At 50.6% G+C, this 27,918-nt stretch overlaps 1 protein-coding gene across 3 annotated transcripts; it reads right to left on the reverse strand.

The window, feature by feature from the left end:
- On the reverse strand, window positions 1-27,469 carry LOC122378484 (carbohydrate sulfotransferase 11-like). 3 transcript variants are annotated; one of them, XM_043359592.1, is made up of 6 exons: window positions 27,129-27,458; window positions 15,236-15,290; window positions 13,756-13,892; window positions 11,304-11,455; window positions 10,511-10,682; window positions 1-976 (listed from the first exon to the last, which is right to left on the reverse strand). In XM_043359592.1, the coding sequence occupies exons 2-6, from the start codon at window positions 15,276-15,278 to the stop codon at window positions 332-334; spliced, it is 1,149 nt and encodes a 382-aa protein (XP_043215527.1). In that variant the 5' UTR covers window positions 15,279-15,290; window positions 27,129-27,458; the 3' UTR covers window positions 1-331. The 3 variants fall into 3 exon arrangements, with proteins under 3 accessions (XP_043215527.1, XP_043215528.1, XP_043215526.1); XM_043359593.1 differs by lacking the exons at window positions 13,756-13,892; window positions 15,236-15,290 and having other exon boundaries at window positions 27,129-27,469; XM_043359591.1 differs by lacking the exons at window positions 15,236-15,290; window positions 27,129-27,458 and having other exon boundaries at window positions 13,756-14,010.
- Between the last annotated feature and the right edge of the window lie 449 nt (window positions 27,470-27,918).

Raw genomic sequence — 27,918 nt, forward strand, 5'->3', positions numbered from 1 at the left:
TTTTACTGGTACGCATATCCGTGGTGTATTTCGATGATAAATGGGCTTTTTACAGAGTGAAGCATCTACAATTCACACATCATTTGGCTTTAGCACTTGCCATCTGGAATGCTTTCAAGGGCACCCTGCAAAACATTTATCCCAGATTCATTAGAAAGTAGATACGCAGTACTGCGGCCGGATCGGCGCCCGAGGCCCGAAGTGCCCGCCGACGATGTCGCTGCCTAATGCATGTCTAATGCCTGCTGACTGGTACTCGTCCCGCAGCCGTGACTGGGTCAGACCCGGAGCTGCATCGAAACACGCGCCACACACCCACCTAGGAAGGCAGCTACTGATGAGTCATCCTAAAGTAGTCATCAGGCGAATACTCGAACAACTCAAAATCGAACCGATACTTTTCGTACAACTTTCTCGCCTGGTCCAGAGTAATTGTGGAAAAATATCTTTCCGCCACGGTTTTAGTGGGTTTTCCCTTTGTCATGTGTCGCCATTTGGCTTTGATCAGATGATCAACGGCTCCCATTTTCAAAATATACTCCTGATCTTGTCTCAGAGTCTCGAACTTTGCGACGGCGTGATAGCGAACGTTGCACGGCGTACAGAACAGATAGTAGGGAATCCAGTGGTCGTCGGCGTAGTTTGCCAGGTCGGTGTCGATCAGATACTGCACGAACTCGGCGAAGGTGGGCTCGATGCCCAGCGGCGGCACGCGCTCGTCATCGCCGTGGCCCGGCTGGAAGGCCACCCGGTTGATGACCTCCCTCATGACGTTGAGCGCGTCCCAGCCGCGGCCCAGCGCGCCCGAACCCTTCCGGCGGTACTTTTCCACGATGCGTCGGCCGTACTTTTTGTAGAAGTGCTCGGTGCCGTGCTCCAGGCCGACTCGGATGTTCTCCAGTTTGTCGCGGTAGGCCGATATTAGTCGCTCAAACGGGTGGCGCACCACCAGGAACAGAAACGAGTCGTTCATCGCCTGCAAACACAACGGAAACGAGTCGTTCATCGCCTGCAAACACAACGGAAACGAGTCGTTCATCGCCTGCAAACACAACGGAAACGAGTCGTTCATCGCCTGCAAACACAACGGAAACGAGTCGTTCATCGTCTGAAATCCCGACAGTGCTGCCATCAGTGGCTGCCTAACTCAGTCTGGGCTGGGCTACAGCCGACAGTGCTGCCATCAGTGGCTGGCTGACTCAGTCTGGGCTGGGCTACAGCCAGCGAATAGGCCAGGGGAGAGAATTTAAGCCCGTGTCAAGATCTTAAAACCAAAACCTGGATTAAAAAAAATCACAAACACTTAACCCGCGCCGGGCCGGTGCTCCGAGACTTCCGCGCCGGGCCGGGGGTGTCTAAACACCCCCTTTTAACTCGGCTCCTGAGCCATGTAGCGACACGCAGTAAGCGGCAAGCGAAAGAACGTCCAAAATAAGGACGAAAACACCTCGGCCATTTTTGGGTCAGGTCAAAGGTCAGGTCACCAGAGGATACCAAAGGTAAAATGTTGGCTATTTCAACATTTTGGAAATTGCCAACGGTTAACTCGGGAACCCGCATTCGATAGCTCTTTTAGCGTTCTTTCGCTAACATGTCCTGAGATTTGACCTCAGCTCAACGATTTAGCCTCCAGAGGGCAAAAATTCCAAAAAAAAAAACGTTTTACGAGAAGTGCTTTTTCGGCAATAACTTTTGACTCCAAAGAGCCACGACATTACTTTTGCCGGCATCGTGTTCCTCTCGTCGAGACGCTTCGAATAAACTATAATTTGACCTTGAAAGGTCAACTTGAAAATTTGACCTCAGGTCTAGGTCATGACCCGACCGGAAAAGGTCATGTTGCATATCAGTCAATCCGCATCGTCGAGCCGAACACATCTAAGGTGTTTGCATCGCTTTAGCATGCCTCTATCAGAAGGTATTAGCGAAAAACTGTTAGATACTATTCGTGACCTGAAATGACCTCGGGGACATAACGAGGGGTCACAGGTGCCATTTTCCGGTTCAGGGTGTCAATTTTACTTGCATCCCGATGTTTGAGATTGTCTAGAACAGCGTTCGTGCAAAAGAGACGCTTTTCAATTTTCTCCCCATTGACTTACATATACCTATTGGAGAGGCCGCAATATTGACCTGACCTTAGGTCACCGATTTCAAAATTTTGAGATAAAAGTTTTATAGACACTGTTACTCTTATCAATCGCTGAAAGTTTTTCAAGGCACTCGTTCTCTCGGTGTAGCTATGACGAGCATTCTAATTTTTTTCTGAGGTGAGGTCACTTGACGTGACCTGGTGACCTGACCTTAAGCGACCTGGGTCTGAAATTTTCACAACATGTGCGGAAAAGATGCACAAACAGGTGTGCCAAAACGGTGGCGCGGAGCGGCGCCGCTTTTGATATATCTGCGAAAAACCGCAGGGGGGGGGTGTTCAAACACCCCCCCCCGGCCCGGCGCGGGTTAAAATAGATAGAAGTCGTTGAGGTGAAAAGCCTGATTGAAAAACGTTTCGATACAAAATGAGACCAAAAACCTCCGCGTTGTCTCACGCGGCACACGACGCTGCACTCTGGCCAGCCCTATCAGAATGCAGTAACAACGGCGAGCGAGTGATCGCAGCCACATGCTGCTCCAACGTCAGGCATGCATCGATGTTGACGCCCAGGACCCTCGCCAACTTCACAGGCACGATTTCCGACTCGCCGAATTTGATCGTAAAGTTAACATTGTCATTTTGGCGTGAGGATCTCAAGATAAGCAGTTTGGTCTTCGATGGGTTTAACTTTAGCCTACTTTGCGTGAACCAGCAGAGAGCTACAGACAGGGTTTGTTCTACGCGGCGTTTAAGCTCTGACAGGTTTCTTGGCGTGTCTGAGTCTAAAAACTGGGCATCATCGGCGTACATAACAAGCCTCCCATGCGGCACGTGTTGTGATAAGTCATTGGAGAACACCAGGAACAACGCTGGGCCCATTATGCTGCCCTGCACCACCCCATGCGTCACCGGCAACTCAGCACCCGATCTCCCTCTTACTGCGTGCGGTCAGAGAGCCACGCACCGAACCACCGGTATCAATACCGTACCACCCCAGCTTTTCCAAAAGGTGACCATGCTCGACGCTGTCAAACGCCTCGGAGGTGTCAGCAGTGACGAGTGACGTCACGCGCCCTCCGTCGATGTTGTCGGTGATGTGACCGACAGCATCGAGCAGGGCCGCCTCCGTGGATTGGCCGGGGCGGAACCCGTACTGCTGCGCACAGAGGATATGATGACCGGTTAGATAGTCCATCAGCTCGATGCACACGACACGTTCATAGAGTTTAGCGACTGGCACAGACTTCACTGATATAGGTCTGTAGTTGCTGGCGCTGTTCGTTATCGCCACTCTTGTGTATGGGGACAACGATAGCAGCTCTCCATGACGGTGGCAACTCGGCGCGGGTGATGCTGCTGTTGATGACGTGAAGGATGTGCGGTCCGATCACGGGGAAGGCCATTTGCAGCATGGCGATGGTGATGCCGTCATCTCCGCAAGCTTTGGACGGGCTCATGCGCTGGAGTGCCGCGGACAGCTCCGGGAGAGTCGCCGGCCGGGGGCTGAAGGCGCCGCTGATGACTCGTGGCGGGCGTGGCCTGAGCATCTCTCCGGTGTCCGCAGCTGCCAGCTCCTCTGCGACTGTCGAGCCCACGTCCGCAAAGTACCGGTTCAGCCGGTCCAGCCAGCCGGGTTGATGGTCTGCTGGGCTGTGAGAATTCGGCTGGGGCTTGCTGGAGGAGACGAGGAATCGTCGAATATTCTTCCATGTGGTGAACCTGGGTTGCCTGTAGAAGGATAGAAAATACTGAGAGCAGGCGCGGCGCTTGGAAGCCTTCACTGCGTTGCGTTTGATCCGAAACTCGTGCTCTGTCTCCTCACACGGCGTCCTCTCCTTGTCCAGGCGTGCCGCGTCTCTCGCCTCCATCGCAGCTGCAACGTCCTCATCGTGAAGCCACGGCTGCGGCTGGTGGCGAGTCCTGATCTGCCGGACGGGCATGTGCCGATCAATCAGCGGCGTCCAGGCTGACCTCTAGGCGTACCACTTGGCTGCCACCGTCTCCGCCTGGTAAACGGGGATCCAGTCGGCCTGCAGCAGGTCCAGACACAGGGCGTCCTGGCTCAGGTGGCGGGTCGACCTGATGGTGATGGTCCTCGGCTGATGTCGACTCTTCACGCCAGCGACTGACGCGGAGATCAGGTCGTGGTCACTGATGTTGGACACCACAACACGTGGATCGGAGACGAGGTCGGGCCTGTTGGCGATCAGGTGGTCGATGAGACTAGGCTTAGGTCCAGACCGGGTGGGTGTCGTAATCAGCTGATGTAGCGAGAAGTCATGGAGCAGCTGGCCATACTGTCTGACCCCCGTCTTGGGTGGCTGGTTGATATCGGAATTCGTGTCGCCTATGCTATCATAGACCGGCTTCTCCTTGGAGATGACATAAGCCAGCTGATCGTGCAGGCCCTCGATGACTGGAGCCACAGGTCCCGACGACGGCCGATAGATGGCGCCAAAGATGCTCTGACGTCGGCCGGTCAGCCGAATCCATACGGTCTCCAGGGCCGAGCCGGCGGACGGCACGGTCAGCAGCTCCGTGGACAGGCTACTGCGGTGGGGAATGGCCACGCCACCTCCGCTGCGCCCCCGTATGTCCTTCCGGGTGACGGTGTATCCTGGGAACACAAGTGCGCAACTATCCATAGCCTCCGCCAGCCAGGTCTCGCTCAGGCACAGCACGTCCAGCTTCTCGGTAAGCAGCAGATGATTGACGTCATTGAGAATTGAGATGTCTACTCCTTGTCTAGCCAGGGACCTCACGTTCAGGTGGGCGACCTTCAGCTGAGACGTTGGCGCAGGGGTCGGCCTGTTGCGGTCGGCCTGTATCGTCTGGCGGAGCGTCAGGCGCGGCGGCCGAGAGAGACAGCGGCGCTCGTCACGTCCAGCCTCAGTCCTCAGTCTCTGTTGGTGCGCTCAGCGGGTGGTGACGATAACGTCGATCGATCGGTGTGACCTTCGGCCGGCTCGCGTTCCGCGGTACTGGTACTGGTACTGGTATTTTTGGCTTACGGGCCACCACAGCGTCCTGTATTTGGGCCCGGTTCTGTCGTCCGTCTTCGTTGTTGGTCCGTCCGTTGTCTTGCAGTACCTTTCTTTACAAAGCACGCCGCTAAAACATGCTCTATTACGCTATTACGCGTTCCGCGGTGACAGCGACGACTCTTTATATCTACGGCGGCTCGGGCGACGACGTAGCCCGAGCCGCCGCAGCAGCGCCACCGTGTCCGGTGGCGGCCGCACGAAGCTGGAGTAGCGCTGCTCTCGTGTAGGTGGCGCCCCATTCCTGCCTCACTCTCGCGGTCGGCGGCCGCTTCTGCCCGGCCGGATCACGTGACCCGAGCGGGTGACCGCAAGCCTCCAGCGGTCGCATGGCTGCCCTCGGGCCGAGTTCAAGGTCACTTGGCCAGCCGCAGTGCCGATGCTGGGCCCTGTTTCACCGCCTGACGCTGCGCGCGCTGCAGCGCGCTGGGAGCTGAGGCATACCTACCCCAGACCCCTGGACCCTGTTTCACGGCGGAGCGCTGCAGTGCGCTGCGCGCGTCGGCGCGTTAGGTTTCCATTAGATATGTTAATCGGATGCCAACCTTTTGGTATACCGATACCAAACCGATACCAACTTGGTATTTGGTATTTCAGTCCTACTATATTTGATATTTTTTGGTATTATGAACCCTCACTTATGTATAAGAGGCTGAGAAATTGGTATAAATTTGGTATTTGCCTCATGTTCCAAGGTTGGTTCGGTTTCGGTATTTCCTCACGGTTTTGGTTGGTAGTTGGTTTGGTATCGGTATTCCGATTTTTTGTAATTGACATCACTAGTTTCCATGGCAATATCAACAAACTTCCCTCTGACGCTACGCTATGACGTCATCGCAAAACGCTAGCACCGCGGCGCCAGCACCATCCGCACGCCAGCAGTACCTATTCGCACTCAAACTTCGGTTCAATTGGTACTAGGTTTTTCAAGGTCTCGGTTCCAAACGCGATTTACCATAAGCCAACGGATCGCACGCAACGTCATTCGAGTGACGTCAGGGGTATGCCTCAGCTCCCAGCGCGCTGCAGCGCGCGCAGCGTCGGGCGGTGAAACAGGGCCCTCACGTCACTCGAATGACGTTGCGTGCGATCCGTTAGCTTATGATGAATCGTAAGCTATTTGGAATTTGGAACAGAGGTCTTAAGGGACCAAGTACAGAGAGAACAGAGGTTTGAGTGCGAATGCTGCTAGCGTGCTGATGGCGCTGGCGCTGGGGTGCTAGCGTTTTACGATGACGTCATAGCGTAGCGTCAGAGTGGAGTTTGTTGACATTGCCATGGAAACCCAACGCACCTACGCGCGCAGCGCTCTGCCGTGAAACACCGTCCTGGTGAAATCGTAAACAAACCCCGCGTTCGATGTCTCGGACGACGAAGATTTTACGTCGTCCGGCCAATCCCGATCAAGGTCAGCGGGGGCTCGGCTGCCGTTATGGAACGTGATTGGCCGGACGACGTAGAATCTTCGTCGTCCGAGAGACATCGAACGCGGGGAAAGTCGGTCAGCGGCGCCGATGGCGGCGCACCAGCACCGGACACATCAGAGGTCAGTGCCACGCACAGAGTCACAACTGCCGGCACTGCAGTACACCAACACTTGGTAAAAGCCGTCAGACACAGTTATAAGCCACTTAAAAACACTGACTAGAATTAGAGCTATTAAAAACGGCGAAAAAAAAACACGCAGCGCAGTGCGCACATCACGCACATGCGCAGCGAAGCCAGCGCCACCTACCCACTCCTGGAGCAAACAACTGTTTTTATCATGTTTGAGGTTCAACAAAGAGCAGAATCATATGTAAACTGTAAAGGAATCCTCCCACCTTCAAAAAGTTAATGAATTGGCATAAAAGTAGTGTCACACGGTTCAAAATGAGCAAAAAATGAATAGATCTACCAAATTCAATTGAAAAATATTAACAGGTTTTTGAGATATTAGATAATTACTTTTGCTTATTTTTTTTCGTAGCCTTCGCTGTTCCTACGACGTCATTTGGAAGCTTTGTTTTAGTATCTTACGTTTTATGTTTTAGTTTATGTGAATGTTTTAGTTGCTTAAAAGTGCGGCAGATGTTGCGCGCAAACAGCATATACTACCACTGCTTCACAAAGATGTTAGTACAAAATTTAAATATCGCTAGATCTGGGCTGACGTCACAAATTCAGAGAAGGCATTCAAATAGGGTTAGGGCGGGTAAGAGGAAGCAGGCGACAAGAGTACGCAGCAGCTATTTCGGTTGCTTAGCAACGCCTCATCAGCGTCATCTCGAGTCCTAAGGAAGCTGTCTCTCACGCGGCTTCGATGGTGGAAGGTGGGCGCGCTACGGGTTCACTTGTCTTTTGTAGAGGCTTAGACGTGTTTTTCACATCGCTTTTAGACTTTTTGGGGTGCAGGAAAAGGTGTGACCTTCCTCAGGGAGCGGCAATAGAATTTTCATTTTTTCCTATCAAGATACCACGGGGAATCTGTGTGTGTGTCAAGTCCCAATTGTTTACGCGACGACTGTGGCGCCAGCTCTCAGCCCGCTTTGTGTCTACCGTATGTGTCGGCCATGAGTACGCATTGCCGTGGCGGACAAGAGTACGCAGTTTTCCGAGTGCGTGGTTGTGTTGCATTAATCAACTTAGTGCATCAGGCGCGCAACCCCTCAGCAGATTCACGGGATTGGCCAACAAGGTGGATGGCACTCGGGGGGACGCCGAGCAGTTGGGGAAACCACGAAGAGCATCACTGTTTCTGGTAGACCAGGGGGCATTTGCACGACCACAGCGGGGCGCCTCGACTCTGTTTAGAGTGACCGTTTTAGTGGCTGCGGCAATAAAGATAACAACAGTTTAATTACTTGCATGAATGCATTGATTCCAGCGAGTAGGAATGCATACACGTAGTGCGTACTCCACCCGCACGAAGTGCGTACTCTTGTACTGCCTATCGGGCAAGAGTACGCAAATGCAGGGTGTTAGAAAATTGCTTACGGTCACGCTTTAAATTGGACGTAGGCCGCTGTGGTCATGACAGTTTGTGGACAAATGATCAGGCTTTATCGGAATATACTGATCGTAGCCGTAAACCAAAACCGAACGGCGTGAGACGACAAAATGCATTAGGTGCGTACTCTTGTACGGTCCTCCCCTACATTAGCCCCTCTGAATATTAAGTGCTTTGGTGCAGAGCTGGGCAAGTGCGTTCCTTTAGTGCGTTCCTGCGTTCTTCCGTACGTACGCACCGCCCTTTTTAGGAACGCAAGAACGCAGGAACGCAAAGTTTTTCAAAGGAACGCAAGTAAGAGGAACGCACCACCCTAAATTTTGAAGCGTTCCTGCGTTCTTGCGGAACCACCCGAAAAATTATATTGCTGGCAATGACCTCTGTGTCAAATGTTTGAATCTCGAGTACATGTGTTTGCCGGTAGAGGCGCCACTTGTCGGTCGAATCGAGGAAGGCTTGCTTAGATTTAGTGGTGATGTTTACTATTCGATTCGGTTTCAGGCATTAAATGTGTAAAGAAATATGATAACTTTTACTTAGATACATCTTTCAACTTAACTATTATTTTTAAGCAGGTCGTATTTTTCCGTAAGCAGCCGGTCCCGTAGCTCAGTTGGTAGAGCGTTGGACTCCGCGTGGTGAGAGCACGCGTTCCCGGTTACAACAGTCCGGGTTCGAAGCGCGACGGGCGCTTGACATTTATGGGCCTCCTGACAGGTATGGTTGCCGTTGGTGGCAGGCCGTAGCCAGGCGAACTCAGTGAGGGGACCGGCCGTGCGCGGCTATGTGCGCACGTTAAACTTTGGACTCTAAATTCTCTCATAGAACTGGAATTGCGCGATCGGAGGGTAGAGGGCAGGGTCACCGCAACAAGCTTCGCTTAGCGGTGGCTCTGTCCTTGTGAATCCTTCCCATCAAAAGGTTCGGACTAAATTTATATTTAAAAAAAATTGTTGAAAACCCTACGGATGATATTGGTAAAACGTATTTCAGATATTCGATTCGGAAAAGAGATGTCGAGTTGCTTTTCGGCCCCGTGTCGCCATTCTGGGTATTCTGTGATCGATTCGCCCCGTGTTTGGTTGGGCCCGCGCCGCGTGGTTCGGCGGTATTTCTTTGTCCACGACTTCGGTTGTGAAGAACACGTCTGTAGTGTTGGACTGGCGCAATATGCCTACCTTGTCCGCTACAGTGTTGCGTTGCACTGATTTTGGTATGATTTGCTGCTTGGTAGAGCCAGAATACAATACGGGTTAATAGTTTGGGACGCAGGAACGCAGGAACGCTAAACCACCGAGCGAAAAAAATTGAGGAACGCTATTCCAGGAACGCACTAACCGCGGCCGGAGGAACGCAGGAACGCTAACGCACTACCGAAAATCGAGGAACGCGCCCAGCTCTGCTTTGGTGCAATCGCCCTATAACCCGTCGTGAAAACGACTAATATATTTTACGCCCCCCCCCCCCCCTGACGAATATTTGCGATAGCTCCCGAGCGCTATGCAATAGACACGCCAAACATTCAGTGCCTTTTCCCCCATCAATTTCACATCTGGAGTGAAAAAGTATTGGCTAGTCCTCTTGATGACGTCAGATTGATTTATAGCTAAGTTGAATCAGTGACCCTTCGAACCTGTCTGAGACCCCTCTGGTCTGCCTGGCATTGTCTGTGCTGCCTCTGACCTGCCTGTGCTGCCTCTGACCTGCCTGTGACCGCTCTGACCTGCCTGTGACCGCTCTGACCTGCCTGTGCTGCCTCTGACCTGTCTGTGCTGCCTCTGACCTGTCTGTGCTGCCTCTGACCTGTCTGTGCTGCCTCTGACCTGCCTGTGACCGCTCTGACGTGTCTGTGCTGCCTCTGGCCTGTCTGTGCTGCCCCTGACCTGTCTGTGACCGCTCTGACCTGTCTGTGACCGCTCTGACCTGTCTGTGACCGCTCTGACCTGTCTGTGTTCGCTCTGACCTGTCTGTGACCGCTCTGACCTGCCTGTGCTGCCTCTAACCTGTCTGTGCTGCCTCTGACCTGTCTGTGACCGCTCTGACCTGTCTGTGACCGCTCTGACCTGCCTGTGCTGCCTCTAACCTGTCTGTGCTGCCTCTGACCTGTCTGTGACCGCTCTGACCTGTCTGTGACCGCTCTGACCTGTCTGTGACCGCTCTGACCTGTCTGTGACCGCTCTGACCTGTCTGTGACCGCTCTGACCTGTCTGTGACCGCTCTGACCTGTCTGTGACCGCTCTGACCTGTCTGTGCTGCCTCTGACCTGCCTGTGACCGCTCTGACCTGTCTGTGCTGCCTGTGACCTGTCTGTGACCGCTCTGACCTGTCTGTGACCGCGCTCTGACCTGTCTGTGACCGCTCTGACCTGTCTGTGACCGCTCTGACCTGTCTGGCGCCGTCGAACTCCAGCTCCGGGGTGACGGAGCGGCTGATGTCGCTGATCTGGCGGGCACTGCGCGCGATCTGCTCCTCCGTGTAGCCGCCGAGCAGGGCAAAGTTGTACAGCCACGAGGTGGAGCCGGACTTGTACAGTGGGCAATAGCCCAGCTTGTACTTTCTGCAGACAGACGTTTTCGCTTCAGTTGTGAGATGCAACTCATTAGGTACGCATTATATGCAAAAAGGTGCTCACATCAAGTTAGTGGAACAAACGTGCGATACAGATACTTTCCTTCACATAGAAAAACATTGAAAAATCCAAGTTTCCACTGAAGGATCCAAAGGGATCGGGCATTGTCATTGTATTGCACGGAGTTTTGTCCGTGTACGGGGACCCGCAGCTGCTACTGTACACGAACCCCAAGTCTAATCGTCTGCCCTGTCCAGTAACAACCGATAACATTGACATCGACTGCCGGCCCTTATACAAGAGCAGCTGAGGTTTTCTGTGCATGTACTCTGAAAGCTTATCGTTGTTCCCTGTGGGGATGCTGGGACAATTTACTCAGGGTCGCTGTACAGTAGCAACTGCGGGTCCCCGTACACCCTCACCCCGGGTACACCCTCACCCCGGGTACACCCTCACCCCGGGTACATCCTCACCCCGGGTACACCCTCGCCCCGGGTACATCCTCACCCCGGGTACACCCTCGCCCCGGGTACACCCCCACCCCGGGTACCCCCTCACCCCGTGTACACCCTCACCCCGGGTACACCCTCACCCCGGGTACCCCCTCACCTGTTGAAGTACCACACCCCGTACTGCGGGGAGGGCGGGTACGGCGCTATGTCCGGGTACACGCCCGGCTCCTGCCACAGGCCCAGCTTGTGTTTCTTACAGACCGTGGCCAGGTGATCAACACGGGAGAGCATGGTGTCATCCACCTCCGCCTGACGACAGCGCAGCCACACTGATAACAGCGCAGACACGGTATACTGGTGTGGGTGACAACACTGTGAGAACAACGCAGACACGGTATAATGCTGTGGGTGACACTGTGAGGGCAGCGCAGACACGATATACTGGTGTGGGTGACACTGTGAAGTGTGAGGACAGCGCAGACACGGTATACTGGTGTGTGTGACACTGTGAGGACAGCGCGGACTTTGTGAGGGCAGCGCAGACACTGTGAGCACAGTGCAGACACGGTATACTGGCGTGGGTGACACTGTGAGGACAGCGCAGACACGGTATACTGGTGTGGGTGACACTGTGAGGACAGCGCAGGATAGGTACCAAAACATTCGCTTGTTTCCGTCTTGTCCCTATCATGTCCTATCATTTCACATTCTTGGCTATGCAACTATTAGATGCATACGAGGGGAAGCCGCTATCTTGTAAGGCAAATGGATTCAAATGTATGCACCATTATTTATCATTACATTTATCGAATGGAACCAAGCATATTACATACTAAACTCTGTATGTAAGCGTAGTTGACGTATATTACTATTGGTCAGGCAAAAACAATCCCATTTAACACGCGCTCAATTTGAGGAACCGAAAAAACCCATGTCCGTAGTACTAAATGTGTTGAGTAGTGTGTGGTAATTTGAACATATTTTTACGTCTTCTGCGTCGTACCAAATCCAGCTCAACCCTGGATGAAGAAAAACTGTTTCAGTAGCACACGTGTCACTTGCTTTCACCATGCAAGCCTCAGTTTTGGACGAGCCGAGCATACCTTGAATAGCATAGCCTCACTTCTCAACCAAGTCACGGTGTGTTCAAATTGCCCCACTGTGGGCTAATTTGAACATACTGCCTTTACCTGCCATAAAAACGATAGTCTCGCCAGCTCCGATGTTGTTTGACCCATAAACGAATAGGCAGAACAATTCTAAACATGCCCTCATTTGAAAAAAAAAAACAGTTGCAGAGTATCAATATCTGCACGCTGCACACCGGTCAGTTGTCAGAATTCGTCTCTCTTCAATTAACAGAACGTCTATCATTTAGGTATGTTCGATAAAAACTATCCCAACCTTATAGGTACTATACATCCGTTATAGTGGTGCGAATTGGAACCTGGACATTCGGAGTTCCTATTTTGTCCAATGTCTAATTCGAAATTGGATGGACAAAGGTGGACCAATTTCGGATGGACAAATTGGGTGGACTGGAAAACATTAAACGATGGCCTGCTACACTTAAGCATGTTTATAAAGTAATCGTGCATAGCATTGATTGGCGAATGGAAAGCTTGTCAAGCTCTCAGTATAGGTAATGAACACTTTTCGGATGGCAAGATTACATTATAAGCAAATTAAATGACAGTTTTGAGTGTTGAGTACTGCGTAATTTTCGGACATAATTGGACAAATGGCTGACTGCAACATTTTTAGGCGGAAAATCAACGAAAATGCCGGACATTAGATGGATATTGGACGAAAATTTTCTAAAACTTGATCACTTATCTGCTACTGCCTTGGCCCACCCGGGGTCAAAATATTGGGGGAAATATGGGAGCATTGTTTTTTTTCGGAGCTATGCCTGTCTTCATTGAAATTCTCACACTTTGTTCAAATTACCCCACGCTAAAAGTTATTTTGCCATGTTTAAAAACAGGTTTCAAAAGCAAATTTATTGGATTGAAGGCACTGATTAGGTCATTGTACAACAAAAGCCGTTGCTTATTAAGCGCTAGCAATGTAAGATTTTGCGCTGCAATGAAGTTGCAATGACGTGTTGTTGGGCGTTTTTACTTGCGAAATTGATTTTTTAACAGTGCGTCAACAGCTTCATTCCCTGAAACTTTAAATCCCGTTCAAATGAGAGCCGTTTTAGTTACGATAATTCCCCTCATTGGTCTTATTGTCTTGCCACTTATGGATTTTCCGTAATTTTGTATTATTCACACTATGTTCAAATTGCCCCACATGTTCAAATTACCCCACCCTACCCTAGGTACTAAGTACTAAGTAGGCATACCCAAGGCCATAAATGGTATACCTCCTGTGCTGGTGGCGCGGCACTAGGTACTCGACTCCATGTAAAAGTGGTATTTGACTCCATGTGAAGGTATCACCTGACTCCATGTGTAGGTGCCCGTCAGTACCTGACTCCATGTGTACTGGTGTCCGGCAGTACCTGCGCCTCCATGATGTGAAGGTGTCCGTCAGTACCTGCGCCTCCATGATGTGAAGGTGTCCGCCAGTACCTGACTCCATGTGAAGGTGTCCGCCAGTACCTGACTCCATGTGAAGGTGTCCGGTGTGGGGCCGGTGCGGCGCGCGGCCGGCCGCGGCCGTCTGGAGACCAGCGGCGCGGGCAGCAGGTCCAGGCTGATGAGCAGGGTCAGCAGCAGGCAGGCGGCCAGGCCGGCGCACAGTGTGGCCGGACACCAGTTTAGCGCGAATTTAATCCCAGCGCCGCTCGGATCCACGGGAAATGGTTCTCTGGTTCCAAAACTGACACTTACCCCTCGCATGCCCCTCGCCGGACTTATTGGTTTTCAAAATACGCGCCGGCCGAAGGGGGGGGGGGGTTGGTACGACCCCCGTCGCTGTTTCGCCCCTGATGGAGCTAGAGCCCCGCGGAAAAAACGAGCGTGTGCGCCGTTACGAGACGCAGCGACTGGTATCCGATTTTAAGGTCTCAGGCCAACCTGTGACCTCTGAGGTCAGGTCAAGTGACCCAGGCCCGGATTCATTTTTTATTAATAATTTCGCGAAAAAATGCCGCAGAGCCGCAATTTTGGTATCATCATGTTCGCCTCACTCAGGCGCGTCGAATGGTATACCTTTTGTTCGGCTGAAGTTAACTTAAGGTGTTGACCGTGGGTCAAGGTCAGGTCAGAGTCCTCCAGATCACGAAGTTGGTTGAAGGAGGTCATGTTGCATATCATTCGATTCGGCAAGTCTTCCTGAGTCCATTGGTGGCTTTCTCGACTCGCTAGCTCAATTTAATCGGGAGTTATTGAGGAAAAACTCTTATTACCCTAGTGACGTCATAAATGACGTCACGTAAGACCAACAATGCATAAGTGAAGCATCGGACCTTGCAAGGAGTGCATGAAATCACGATTTCGTGTGCTTGAGATAGTTTATTAGGCTGGAGCCTGTCCGGCCGCGCCGCCCCCGACCTTGGTCAGGTCACATAGGGCGGCCGACTAGACATGTTCAAAGCTGAGTTGACGGCAAATAGGCAAAAACTGGCAGCTGAAACTTGCTCGCTCATGTTCAGAAAGGTGCGGAGAGTTCAGCCATGCCCTATTCGTCATATCCATTTTTATCCATTTTGACATTTTTCAACTTCTTTATTAAATACTATCGTGAGAACGATACACATGCAGGGCTCTTGTTCTAACTCATTAAACTCAAAAACCATTCATTGAAAAGCTACCATGATAGCAGAAACAGCTTCATCATGAATTGTGCTATCCGGTGATATGCTATTTTCTCATATATCTTCTCGAAACTTTCGTAAAATTAACGTTGAAAACTGGATATATTTATCAGTACCATAGCCCGATTTTAGGAACCGGAGCGTGGGTCTGCTTTCGGCAGGGATATAAGTCCTCAAATGGTAAAGTGGCTTAAAAATAAGGTTCTATCCGATAGCTTCAGACAATTTCCTACCCACTGATAGGTATAAATAACAGTTTATCGAAAGTCGGGTTTTTGATTAAATTCGCGCTAATCTGGTATTCGGCAAGACCGCCGCGGCGGTCAGCAGCCGGCCCAGGCGCCGGCGTGGCCGTCGGCACGCCATGGCGCCCCGGGCCTGACGGACGGCAAACGGGGCGTCATCCCGGGCGGAACACCACCGGCCTCCTCCCGCTGCCAGCCAGGGAGCTAGATACAAACGACCAACAGGCAGGCATTGCATCACCAGTCCAGGCCATTCCGACTTCCGAGTGATGAGCCAAGCGCCCTTATGCGAATACAGGTGTACATAGGGTGAATAGTAGGGTGTGTCATATCTAATATTTTTGTCTCAGATCAAGCGCTTCGCTTCGCTTCCACGGATATTCCTTGTCCCTGGGTTCATTGAAGCCCATTGGCACTGTTCTTTTTTCGCTGCACCGAAAATTCAGGCGGCGCGGGCCCAATCAATTTCGACATTTCCCGTGGCGCCCGGCGTTGAAGTCTCCATACTGAACGCAATGCGTACCGTAGCGCTAACACCAGCGATATGACTCGCCGTTGGCCTGTACCGGCCAACACCGTTTGGCGGTTAAAATTCGATTGCTATTCTTGTTTAAATGAACGTCGGACGAAACATACTTTTATATTAATGTGTTGAGGCCGTTTAGGAACCCACAGATGATCCCTGTAATAGAATCACGCAGTAGCCTTGGCAAGACTATCCCGAGAGGGGGAGGGAGAATGAGAGCACGGATGGACAGAGGGCAACGTGAGCGGGGTCCCGGGTATCACCCCTCCGTCGGCAACACAATGTATCGGCTTTCGAGGCACGTGCTGTCTCCCTGAGGCACACGAGCTTGCGAAGATAGACCGACGGGTCGGCGACCGGCGGCGCTGGAGTCCTCATCGAGCACCCAGACGGGACTACAGAAGAACTGCGAGAGAAGGCGGGGAGGTTATGTTCCAGCTACCGGCTGAGATGGTGGCACTCAAGACGGCAGTGCAACATCTCCTGGGACGCCCGCCCCTCGAGCGCGGCATAATCATCTGCTCCGACTCGCAGGCGTCGCTGGCGACGCTGAGGGGCGGCCCAGCGGCCCAGAAGTCCCCCTAGGTGCCGCCATCTGGAAGCATATGGCATTGGCGGCCCTAGTAGTGGGTGGGAACCGAAGAGTCCACCTCCAATGGGTGCCGTCCCACTGCGAGCTGGAGGGATTTGACGCCATCGCCAAGGATGGCGTCATCGCCGTGCGGCGTCCCGGATGGCCAGAAAGGAGGCGACCAACAATTGGCCGGACGGCTGGTACAAGCGGCTGATGGACGGCCACCTACCCGCACCGCTACCCAGCACGACACCACGTGACTGTAACAGTCGAGGTGCACCAACTGCGCGCTGGTCACTGGTCGGGATCCGCGCAGTACCTGCATCGAATCGGCAGGAACCCCAGTCGGGACTGCGCACGCCGCACAGTGCAGCTCGCTGACGTGCCGGGCGGCCGGCTGTCGCTGCTGCAATGAAGGGGAAGCAGACACGCCGGAACACATTCTGCTCCGCTGTCCGGCACTGATGCGTCTCCGCCTGAGACACCTGGGCAACATACTCCCGAGGGAGGAGGAAGTACGGAGCAGCGGTGTGGTGGCGGCCCTGGGGGCCGCCGCCAGATACCTCCAGAGCCGAGAGGCTACGCAGCGCCTACTACGTGGGGAAACAACAACAACAACAACAGCTTGCGAAGAACGTGGGTCAGTCTGGTTTCAGCTGCGGGGTGAGCGGAAATGCGTGTGGCGCAATCGAATCGGACAATCCGTGCCGCAGTGATGCCATTGCGAAGCACGGCGAAACATTTTGTTATCGGGTCTCCCAGTGTGCTGCCGGTAAACCAGCTGCCTACAAACAGAGATGTACACTGAGAAAAAAAATTATTCCCCAGGGGTGTTTTACGGGTGTCAGACACCATTGGAGGTGTCATCGAACACCCAGATTGGTGTTGAAAAATGCTGTTTAGGGAATCATTAAGGTGTACAACACCACGATGACACCCTTTCAAGTGTTCGTTCGTATGCGAGCGTTTAGATATACCTTAATGGAATTCAGCATGACACCTTAATAGGTGTCCGACACCCACACCCATCCGGGTATCAAACACTCTAAGGTATCAAACACCCTAAAAGGTGTCAAAAATGTTCTTTTAAAAGCATCTGACACCCTTATGATGCCTTCACAGGTGTTGCCATTTATTAAAGCGGAATGTTAAAAGTGTCCGACACTGCTAGAGGTGTCACATTGACACTTGCAAAAGGATCTGACACCAAAAACAGCGTGAAAAAAATGAGGAAAAATATTCCCATGGGGTGTCTCACGGGTGTCGGACATCATTGCAGTGTCATATATAACGCCCAGATTGGTGTCAAAAATGTTGTTTTGGGAATCATGGAGGTGTACAACACCACGATGACAACCTTCAAGTGCAACGCGCTTTTAAACACACGTGGGATTCAGAACGACACATTAATGGGTGTCCTACACCCAGGGCTGCGGAGTCGGAGTCGGAGTCGGAGTCGGTCGGAGTCGACAGTTCTGACCGGAGTCGGAGTCGTAGTCGGAGTCGATTTTGGAAACCGGAGCCGGAGTCGGAGTCGGAGTCACCGAAAAATCCATCGACTCCGCAGACCTGACAGGGCTGCGGAGTCGGGAGTCGGAGTTGGAGTCGGTCGGAGTCGATAGTTCTACCCGGAGTCGGAGTCGGAGTTGTTTTTTGGAAGCCGGAGTCGGAGTCGGAATCGGAGTCACTGAAAATCCATCGACTCTGCAGCCCTGCCTACACCAACATCCATTCGGGTGTCAAACACCCTAAACCATCAACACTTCAAAAGGTGTAAAAAAAATGTTCCTTAAAAGGGATCTGATACCATCGTGATACCTTCACGTGTGTTGTCATTTGTTGAGGAACATTCCAGCATGAGTCATGAAATGTTTGAAAGCTGTCGTGTATTCGAACCCAAATCATCACATAAATTGTTCTGACGTCACTTGTGTTAGGAACCAAGGATGCGGTGTCTAACGGATTTTCAGTGACTCGGACTCCCGCTCTGTCTTCCAAAATGGACTCCTATTCCGGCCAGAACTGCCAACTCCATCAGACTCCGACTCTGACTCCGTAGCACTGCTAGAAACCACAGCAGGTCCAGTGGTTTGAATCATTACCCAATCAGCAAGCTGCATTGTGTGACGTCATTTGTGTGCCGGTCACGGCGTCAACCATGCGAAGATCAAAAAGCGCCACCTTGCAGGAAAGCCGTTAGATTTCAGTTGGCGGCGGCTGGCCACGTGGTGCGTGTGCGGTGTGAGTGATGGCAGGGCTTTTTTGAATTTATTTGGATATAGTGGCGCCGAACGATGTTCGCAGTGTACTTCTTCAAGTGATTGTGCGTTAATGATAATGTTTAGCTTTTATTTGTAGCTTGCTCCGTGTTTATTCAAATGACGAGGCGGGCGGTACTCGGTGAAATTTGAAGTCTGGAGTGAGGATGACAACACAGCATTGCACCATGGAAACGAAAGCAAGTGAACTGCGGAATAACATCTGGTTGGAGATAATCGACGGTTAATTATCATTGTTGAAATGCGAGCAACTTCTCACTGTGAATGGACCCGATGTATTTCGGTGAGTTTTCATTGGATTTCTCCATAAATATAGAGCCCATATTTTTTTGTACTTTATAGTTTGTTGCTGTATACAAGATAGGAATGCCATGTTTGTATGCGATACCTTTGCCTGTTTGAACCAATAAATGTAAGAATGTGTCGACACCTTTTTTGGCATCCAATGGACACTCTCGTAACACCTTTAAGGGTGTGTACCAAACTGCACCTCGCTGGGGTGTCAGACGGGTGTCACTTTAGACACCAATACAGGTGTCATTGGGAATCAAACACCGGGTGTCTGACACCCTTTTGGGTGTGCACCCAAAAGGGTGTCAGACACCTAAAAGGGTGTCAGACACCCGGTGTTTCATTCCCAATGACACCTGTATTGGTGTCAAAAGTGACACCCGTCTGACACCCCAGCGAGGTGCAGTTTGGTACACACCCTTAAAGGTGTTCCAGGGGAATATTTTTTTTCTCAGTGTAGTGAACTGTATGAGACTCTTGGCAGGGGATAGAAAAAGTGAGCGGACAGTTACTGCATGCGCGAAGCACACTGAAAACAATTTAACCCAAGGCCCGCGAGTAAACCGGTGTTTTGCAGGTACCCCTATCCGCAACCATTTTTAACCACCCTCCAAGGAGTACTGTAAGGTCCCATTGCAGTGTAGTCGTCCCTGCTCTCAGCGGACTTGTTCGCTGACAGCGGTTATATCCGCTCAGAGCAAGTACGACTACACCGCAATGGGACCTAGCACTACTCCTGGGAGGTTGAGTATAGTAATAGACAAATATATATATATATATATATATATATATATATATATATATATATATATATATATATATATATATATATATATATATATATATATATATATATATATGTTTGTAAACTTCGGCAATAAATCTTCTTTTAGACAAAGACCATTAAACGTAATAGCACTTTCACATTTCGAAAGCTTTGTTTGTGTTTTTATGATCTTATTGACTATTTTCTTGCTGTTTTCGTCAATACGATGTATCAGATCGGCAAAGTTCATGTAAAAATATTCGTTAAAGTTCGACGCGTTTCGAATGTATTATACATTCATTTTCAAGTACACTGTGAGACACTCGTTCAAATAATGCGTACATGGACACGTTTGAAAAACAATATACAGGTCACGAGTAAAATCATAAATAACACTTTCAGTTTCAGCGCCCTATACTACAACAGTAAATATGATCACGTCACACATAGCGCTAGTCGGGTTGGGTTGCTTGTGTGGGTGTTGTTCTGCGTGTTTGTGGGTGTGATGTGTGCTGCATTGTACCCCAGAGAGCCAGTTTTTCTAGGCGTGCGTTTTTCTGTTCATTGATGCTTGGTGTGTGGTCTCTGATGTGTATGGCCTCTGTGATCTCTACGCGTCTGGGGTCACGGTTGGAGTGGATGATCGACGTGTTTTCTACCAGGTGTTCTCTTGTCAGTCTAATGTTGTGTTTCTCCAGCATGTGTGTCTTGATTGCTCCCTCCTGTTTGTGCATGGTCAGACGACGAGACAAAGTGGTGCATGTGTATCCAACGTAGCTGATGTTCTGAAGCCTGCAATCTTCAGAGGGACAGTCAAATTGGTACACTACGTTGGTACGCATGAGCCGCTTAGTCTCAATCGGGTTGTTTTTCATGACCAGATGTTACGTCTTTGTGCTCTGATAGTAAATGTGGAGCATGAGTTTGTCAGACTTGTCCTTGCATTCTACGTTTTTCGTAATGATGTGTTTAAGTATCCGCTCGTCTTTCTCATATTCTGTGTTCATGAAGTTGCGGTAATATAGGTGGTGTGATGTGCCCTGCAACTCCTGCATGTTTGTGTCGTTGTATTTTGTGTCAAGTTGTCGTTGGATTTCTGAGTCTATGTCTCCATTGCTGTAACCATTGTTAACTAGGAGCTGTTTGAGACGCATAAACTCTTCGTGCATGCTCTTGTTGGTGGAGCAAGTACGGATTGCCCTTTTGACAAATGCTCGGATCACACTGGTCTTGTACCTACTCGGGCATTCGCTGTTAGCGTTAAGTGTTTGGCCTGTGTTGGTGGGTTTGCGGTACACACTTGTGTGATACTGGTTTGCACCTCTTTCTACGAGCACGTCAAGGAAGGGCAAAACATCGTCGCGACTTAATTCGTAAGTGAAGGTCAGTACGGAGTTCGATTCGAATTCGTTCACAAGTTTCAGCAAATGCTCACGGTCGTTTACATCCACAAAACAGTCGTCTACATATCGCACGTAAGTGCTCGGGGCGATGTCGGGGTCGCTGAGGACATGATTTTCGACGTGCGCCATGTAAAAGTTGGCAAAGAGGGGTCCCAAGGGTGACCCCATGGCCACGCCTTCCTTTTGGACATACAGTTGTCCATCTGGTCCCCTGAATGGTGCATCTTTAGTACATGCTTTGAGGAGTCTTTCAAGGATATTTCTAGACAAGTTTAGAGCAGGAAGGCCATTGCTACGTTTCTCATACACTTCATCTAAGATAATATCGATCGTTTCGTTGATTGGAACATTCGTGAACAAAGATTCGACGTCGATGGATGCAAGAATCCCTCCTGCCTCTGGCTGTTTCGCACGCCGATGAGTGTTTCGCAATTCTGCCGATGAGTTTTTAGATATCCTTCGTGCGAAACAGCCAGAGGCAGGAGGGATTCTTGCATCCATCGACGTCGAATCTTTGTTCACGAATGTTCCAATCAACGAAACGATCGATATTATCTTAGATGAAGTGTATGAGAAACGTAGCAATGGCCTTCCTGCTCTAAACTTGTCTAGAAATATCCTTGAAAGACTCCTCAAAGCATGTACTAAAGATGCACCATTCAGGGGACCAGATGGACAACTGTATGTCCAAAAGGAAGGCGTGGCCATGGGGTCACCCTTGGGACCCCTCTTTGCCAACTTTTACATGGCGCACGTCGAAAATCATGTCCTCAGCGACCCCGACATCGCCCCGAGCACTTACGTGCGATATGTAGACGACTGTTTTGTGGATGTAAACGACCGTGAGCATTTGCTGAAACTTGTGAACGAATTCGAATCGAACTCCGTACTGACCTTCACTTACGAATTAAGTCGCGACGATGTTTTGCCCTTCCTTGACGTGCTCGTAGAAAGAGGTGCAAACCAGTATCACACAAGTGTGTACCGCAAACCCACCAACACAGGCCAAACACTTAACGCTAACAGCGAATGCCCGAGTAGGTACAAGACCAGTGTGATCCGAGCATTTGTCAAAAGGGCAATCCGTACTTGCTCCACCAACAAGAGCATGCACGAAGAGTTTATGCGTCTCAAACAGCTCCTAGTTAACAATGGTTACAGCAATGGAGACATAGACTCAGAAATCCAACGACAACTTGACACAAAATACAACGACACAAACATGCAGGAGTTGCAGGGCACATCACACCACCTATATTACCGCAACTTCATGAACACAGAATATGAGAAAGACGAGCGGATACTTAAACACATCATTACGAAAAACGTAGAATGCAAGGACAAGTCTGACAAACTCATGCTCCACATTTACTATCAGAGCACAAAGACGAAACATCTGGTCATGAAAAACAACCCGATTGAGACTAAGCGGCTCATGCGTACCAACGTAGTGTACCAATTTGACTGTCCCTCTGAAGATTGCAGGCTTCAGAACATCAGCTACGTTGGATACACATGCACCACTTTGTCTCGTCGTCTGACCATGCACAAACAGGAGGGAGCAATCAAGACACACATGCTGGAGAAACACAACATTAGACTGACAAGAGAACACCTGGTAGAAAACACGTCGATCATCCACTCCAACCGTGACCCCAGACGCGTAGAGATCACAGAGGCCATACACATCAGAGACCACACACCAAGCATCAATGAACAGAAAAACGCACGCCTAGAAAAACTGGCTCTCTGGGGTACAATGCAGCACACATCACACCCACAAACACGCAGAACAACACCCACACAAGCAACCCAACCCAACTAGCGCTATGTGTGACGTGATCATATTTACTGTTGTAGTATAGGGCGCTGAAACTGAAAGTGTTATTTATGATTTTACTCGTGACCTGTATATTGTTTTTCAAACGTGTCCATGTACGCATTATTTGAACGAGTGTCTCACAGTGTACTTGAAAATGAATGTATAATACATTCGAAACGCGTCGAACTTTAACGAATATTTTTACATGAACTTTGCCGATCTGATACATCGTATTGACGAAAACAGCAAGAAAATAGTCAATAAGATCATAAAAACACAAACAAAGCTTTCGAAATGTGAAAGTGCTATTACGTTTAATGGTCTTTGTCTAAAAGAATATATATATATATATATATATATATATATATATATATATATATATATATATATATATATATATATATATATATATATATATATATATATATATATATATATATTGAGACGGGTTACACAGCACATTGGGTGGACGCGTTTCGTCTAAATGACTTTTTCGACACCCTCTCGGAAATTAAAACAATACAAACACAGTGTTTGTATTGTTTTAATTTCCGAGAGGGTGTACCAACTGAGCTACGGGACATTTGCCTGTCCCGTAGCTCAGTTGGTAGAGCATCGGACTCCCGGTAGTGAGAGCCCGGGTTCGAGACGCTCCGGCGCTCGATATATGAGACTCCTGACGGGGATGGTCTGCGGTTGGTGGGAGCAGCCGCAGCCAGTTGAAGTCAGTTGAGTGGGACAGGCCGTGTCCGGCTTTGAAGGGCACGTTAACCCGCGCCCGGCTGGGGGTCCTGGATTTCCACGCCCTGCTGGGGGGGGTGTTTGAACACCCCCCCCTTCTAACTCGGCTCCTGGGCCACGTAGCGAAACGCGGAAGGCGGCGTTCGAAAGAGCGTCAAAAATAATGACGAAATCACTTCGGTCAATTTTTTGGTCAGGTCAAAGGTCAGGTCACCAGAGGTCATTAAAGGCAAAATTTCGCCGATTTCCAGGTCGAATGTCGACAATTTCCAAGAAGCCAACGCATAACTCGGGAACCAATAGAGCTACAGCGCCGCGGAAAAGCGCATTCGATAGCCCTATTAACGCCCTTTCTGAGTAATTCTCTCAGATTTGACCTAACGTCAACGGTTTTGCCTGCAGGGGGCAAAAACTGCAAAAATAGACGATTTTTTTGGAAACAGTTTTTCTGCAATAACTTTTGACCCAAGCCTTGTACGAGCTTACTTTTACCGGCATCGTGTTCCTCTCGTCAAGACGCATCGAATGAACTATAACTTGACCTTGAAAGGTCAACTTGAAAATTTGACCTCAGGTCAAGGTCATGACCTGACCGGAAAGGGTCATGTTGCATATCAGTCGATCCGTATCGTCGAGCGGAACACATCTAAGGCGTTTTCATCGCTCTAGCATGCCTCTATCAAAAGTTATTTGCGAAAAACTGTTAGATACCATTCGTGACCTAAGATGACCTCAGGGCATAAACAGGGGTCACGGACACCATTTTCATGTTCAGTGTGTCTAAACCACTTGTAATTCAGTGTTTGGGAGTGTTTATAATGTCATTCGTCCAAAAGAGGCGCATTTCAATTTTCTCCCATTGACTTATAATGGGGAGGTCGCAAAATTGACCTGACCCTAGGTCATCGATATCAAAATTCTGAGATATGCATTTTGTACATGCTATTGCTCTTAGCAATCGCTGAAAGTTTCAAAGCGATCGGTCACTCGGTGTAGCTATGACAGACATTGAAACTTTTTATGTGGTGAGGTCACTTCAAGTGACCTGGTGACCTGACCTTGAATGACCTTGGTCTGAAATTTTCACAACATGTGTAGAATTGATGTAGGATAAGGTGTACCAAAAACGGCGGCGCTCCGCGCCGCCGTTTTTGAGATATTCGCGAAAAACCACAAGGGGGGGGGTGTTCAAACACCCCCCCCCCCCCAGCAGGGCGCGGGTTAAACTTTGGCATCTAAATTCTCCCGTTACCCGGAATTGCGCGATCGGACGGTAGGGGTCGGGGTCTACGCAACAAGCTCTGCTTAGCGTGGACTCCGGCTCTGTCAATCCGTCCATTCAAACATTCGAGCTAAATTTATAAAAAAAGGTGTCGAAAAAGTCATTTAGACGAAACGCGTCCACCCAATGTGCTGTGTAACCCGTCTCAATATATATACTCCTGGGAGGGTGGTTAAAAATGGTTGCGGATAGGGGTACCCGTAAAACACCGGTTTACTCGCGGGCCTTGGGTTAAATTGTTTTCAGTGCAGCGGAAGCGGTGGTTGCAATGTGGTCGAGTGAGGGCATACCAACGATAAAAATTACAAATGCATAATGTGGTTCGGAAGGTAAGGTAAGCCTACGAAAGATTTCGCCGATCGAACAAGGTGCCCAAAAGAATGCAGAAGGGACAAACGAAACAAAGTCTTTCTGACACGAGTCTGTTTCGTAAGCTTTTTGATATCGCCCGCTGCCGCTGTAAAGAGCTGCGCAGCCGTACCTGTCCACTTTCAAACCGGGTACCGCCAGCGGAAATAGCATTCCTTCGAGACCAGAGAGGAATTCGGAAGATGAGACTGGTTGGTGTGGGCTACGAGGGGACGGGGAAACGACGTAAGACTACGAGCCTTGGAAAGAGACGGGAGCGGAACGAGGGGAGGGGCGACGCGGGTCAAGCTGGTCGTTCCCACCTCCGTACCTATTCCAGCGGCGTCAATATCGACGAGACAGGCCAGGTAGACTCACCGGCAACGTCCGACACCAACGACAGCAATGAAGACGTCACAAGTGAATTTGAGATGAAGGAATGCATCAAAGACTCAAACGATGATGATCTGACAAACACTGCACTGGCAGCTGACAGGTATGGTTTATCCAGCCGTGCTGTAGCGGCCGTCATCAACGGTTTCCAGATGGATATCGGTCGCGTAGTGATACATAATAATAACCAAGATTGACCATTGAAGATAAATGTCAGCGAGGTTGATACATTTACATGTGTGATATATTAAATGGCAAAGATGCATCTTTTCTGTGTAACCGTTGTCTAAAATTAGATCGGATACTGCCTCGTTTGCATTGCTTACATCCGTATTGACAGCGTCTGTCAACGCTAACAGGCGAAGACGCGCGCGGCTGGTGTTAGTGTCATCAAACGCATTACGCCAAACATGGAGACTGCAACGCCGGGCGCCACGATAAATCCCGAACTTCTTTCAGCCGGCGCCGATCGAATTTTCGATGCATGGAAAAAAGAACTGCACCAATGAGCTTCCATAGACACAGGGACAAGGAAAATCAGCGGAAGCGCCTGATCTGTTTCTAGTGACACACCCTAGTGAATAGTAGTGATGTCAATTACGGAGAATCAGAATACCGATACTAGCTATTTTCTACCAACAGCCTCAATAGTCTCAGCAATCCGCATAGACACTAGTCGGTAATCTAGTAGGACGAGGTAGGCACAATTAGACAAAGGTTTTTGTCAAATTTCTGACTATGTAATGGCTTGGTGCGACATTTTTTGAAAAGCTTGGGCAGCTAACTTTCCTTTCAGCGTTTTCTGAAGTGCAAAGAAATGACTTTTACCCAAACTATGAAATCAGACAAGCGAATGCCACTAGGTAGGGAGAGTGGAGACGAAAGGAAGACGACGAATGACGTAGGCATTGCATACCTTGCCTATTTGGGAGAAAAGCCCCTGGGTATTGGTTTGGTATCGGTATACCTACCAAAGAGTTTTTATCCGATTGACATCTTGGCACTTGACCACCAAGTACCCACCGACACTGGCCCGTGACCCGCCCGTTACCACCCACCTGTCACTGGCCCGTGGCCCGCCCTTTACCACCCACCGACACTGGCCCGTGGCCCGCCCTTTACCACCCACCGACACTGGCCCCTGGCCCGCCCTTTACCACCCACCGACACTGGCCCGTGGCCCGCCCTTTACCACCCACCGACATTGGCCCGCACTTTACCACCTACCTGTCACTGGCCCGTGGCCCGCCCTTTACCACCCAGTACCCACCGACACTGGCCCGTGGCCCGTCCTTTACCACCTACCGACATTGGCCCGTGGCCCGCCCTTTACCACCCACCGTCACTGGCCCGTGGCCCGCCCTTTACCACCCACCTGTCACTGGCCCGTGGCCCGCCCTTTACCACCCACCGACACTGGCCCGTGGCCCGCCCTTTACCACCCACCGACACTGGCCCGTGGCCCGCCCTTTACCACCCACCTGTCACTGGCCCGCACTTTACCACCCACCTGTCACTGGCCCGTGGCCCGCCCTTTACCACCCACCTGTCACTGGTCGGGGACGCGGCCGTCAGCCATGTCGGGTCGGCGATGACGGCCTGCAGGAGCTGTGCCGGTCGCCGGTGGGAGCCGCGCACCTCGCACGGCCGTGCCGCCGCGGCGCCGATAGCGACTGTTTGTAGTGGGCTGATAGTCACCGGTCGCCGCCGCGCGGCCCGCCCGAGTGCGCGGTGGCTCGGCGGCGCGGCGGTGGTCCGCCGGCTCACCTTGAGACCAGTCTCTGACCCCCCCCCCGCTCCCCGCTCCCCGCCGCGGCTCCGGCCAGAGAATCCCTTCTGCCCCTGAACGTTCACCGCATCTATCCGCTGCATTGGCGCGGCCTGGCCGTAATGACGCTAGTGGCTCATTCCATTGAACGTATCGTAGGTATTTGTCATGATCTGAAACAGTCGCGCCCTATCGGTTGGCGCATAGGTCAAGCATGATATCACACTGTCTCGTCATCACGGAACAAAGTGTCGTTACTAAATGGGTGCGAAACATATAACGTATGTAGGTACTATGTACTGTTGCACAATAAGGGAGGGGAGTAACATTAAAGGGACCCTCCTACCTTAACATTAGTTTTGAGTTGAGATAGCCAAGTTTGCGGCCAGGCTCAGAAACCACCATTTATCCTGGTCGCAACCCCCGCAGCTTTATAGTGTTCAAGAAATTTCTTCCCTTTACTTGCAGTTGCAGGATGGGACCAGCGTAGTCCCTATCTCTTAACACTAACGGACTCTGATGACGTCATCAAGCCAATTGACCGCGCGTTATAAAATAAAAGTCTTAT

The sequence above is a fragment of the Amphibalanus amphitrite genome, unplaced genomic scaffold (genome assembly GCF_019059575.1).
Source record: "Amphibalanus amphitrite isolate SeventyFive unplaced genomic scaffold, NRLGWU_Aamphi_draft 000060F_arrow, whole genome shotgun sequence".
NCBI classification, from domain to species: Eukaryota; Metazoa; Arthropoda; class Thecostraca; order Balanomorpha; family Balanidae; genus Amphibalanus; species Amphibalanus amphitrite.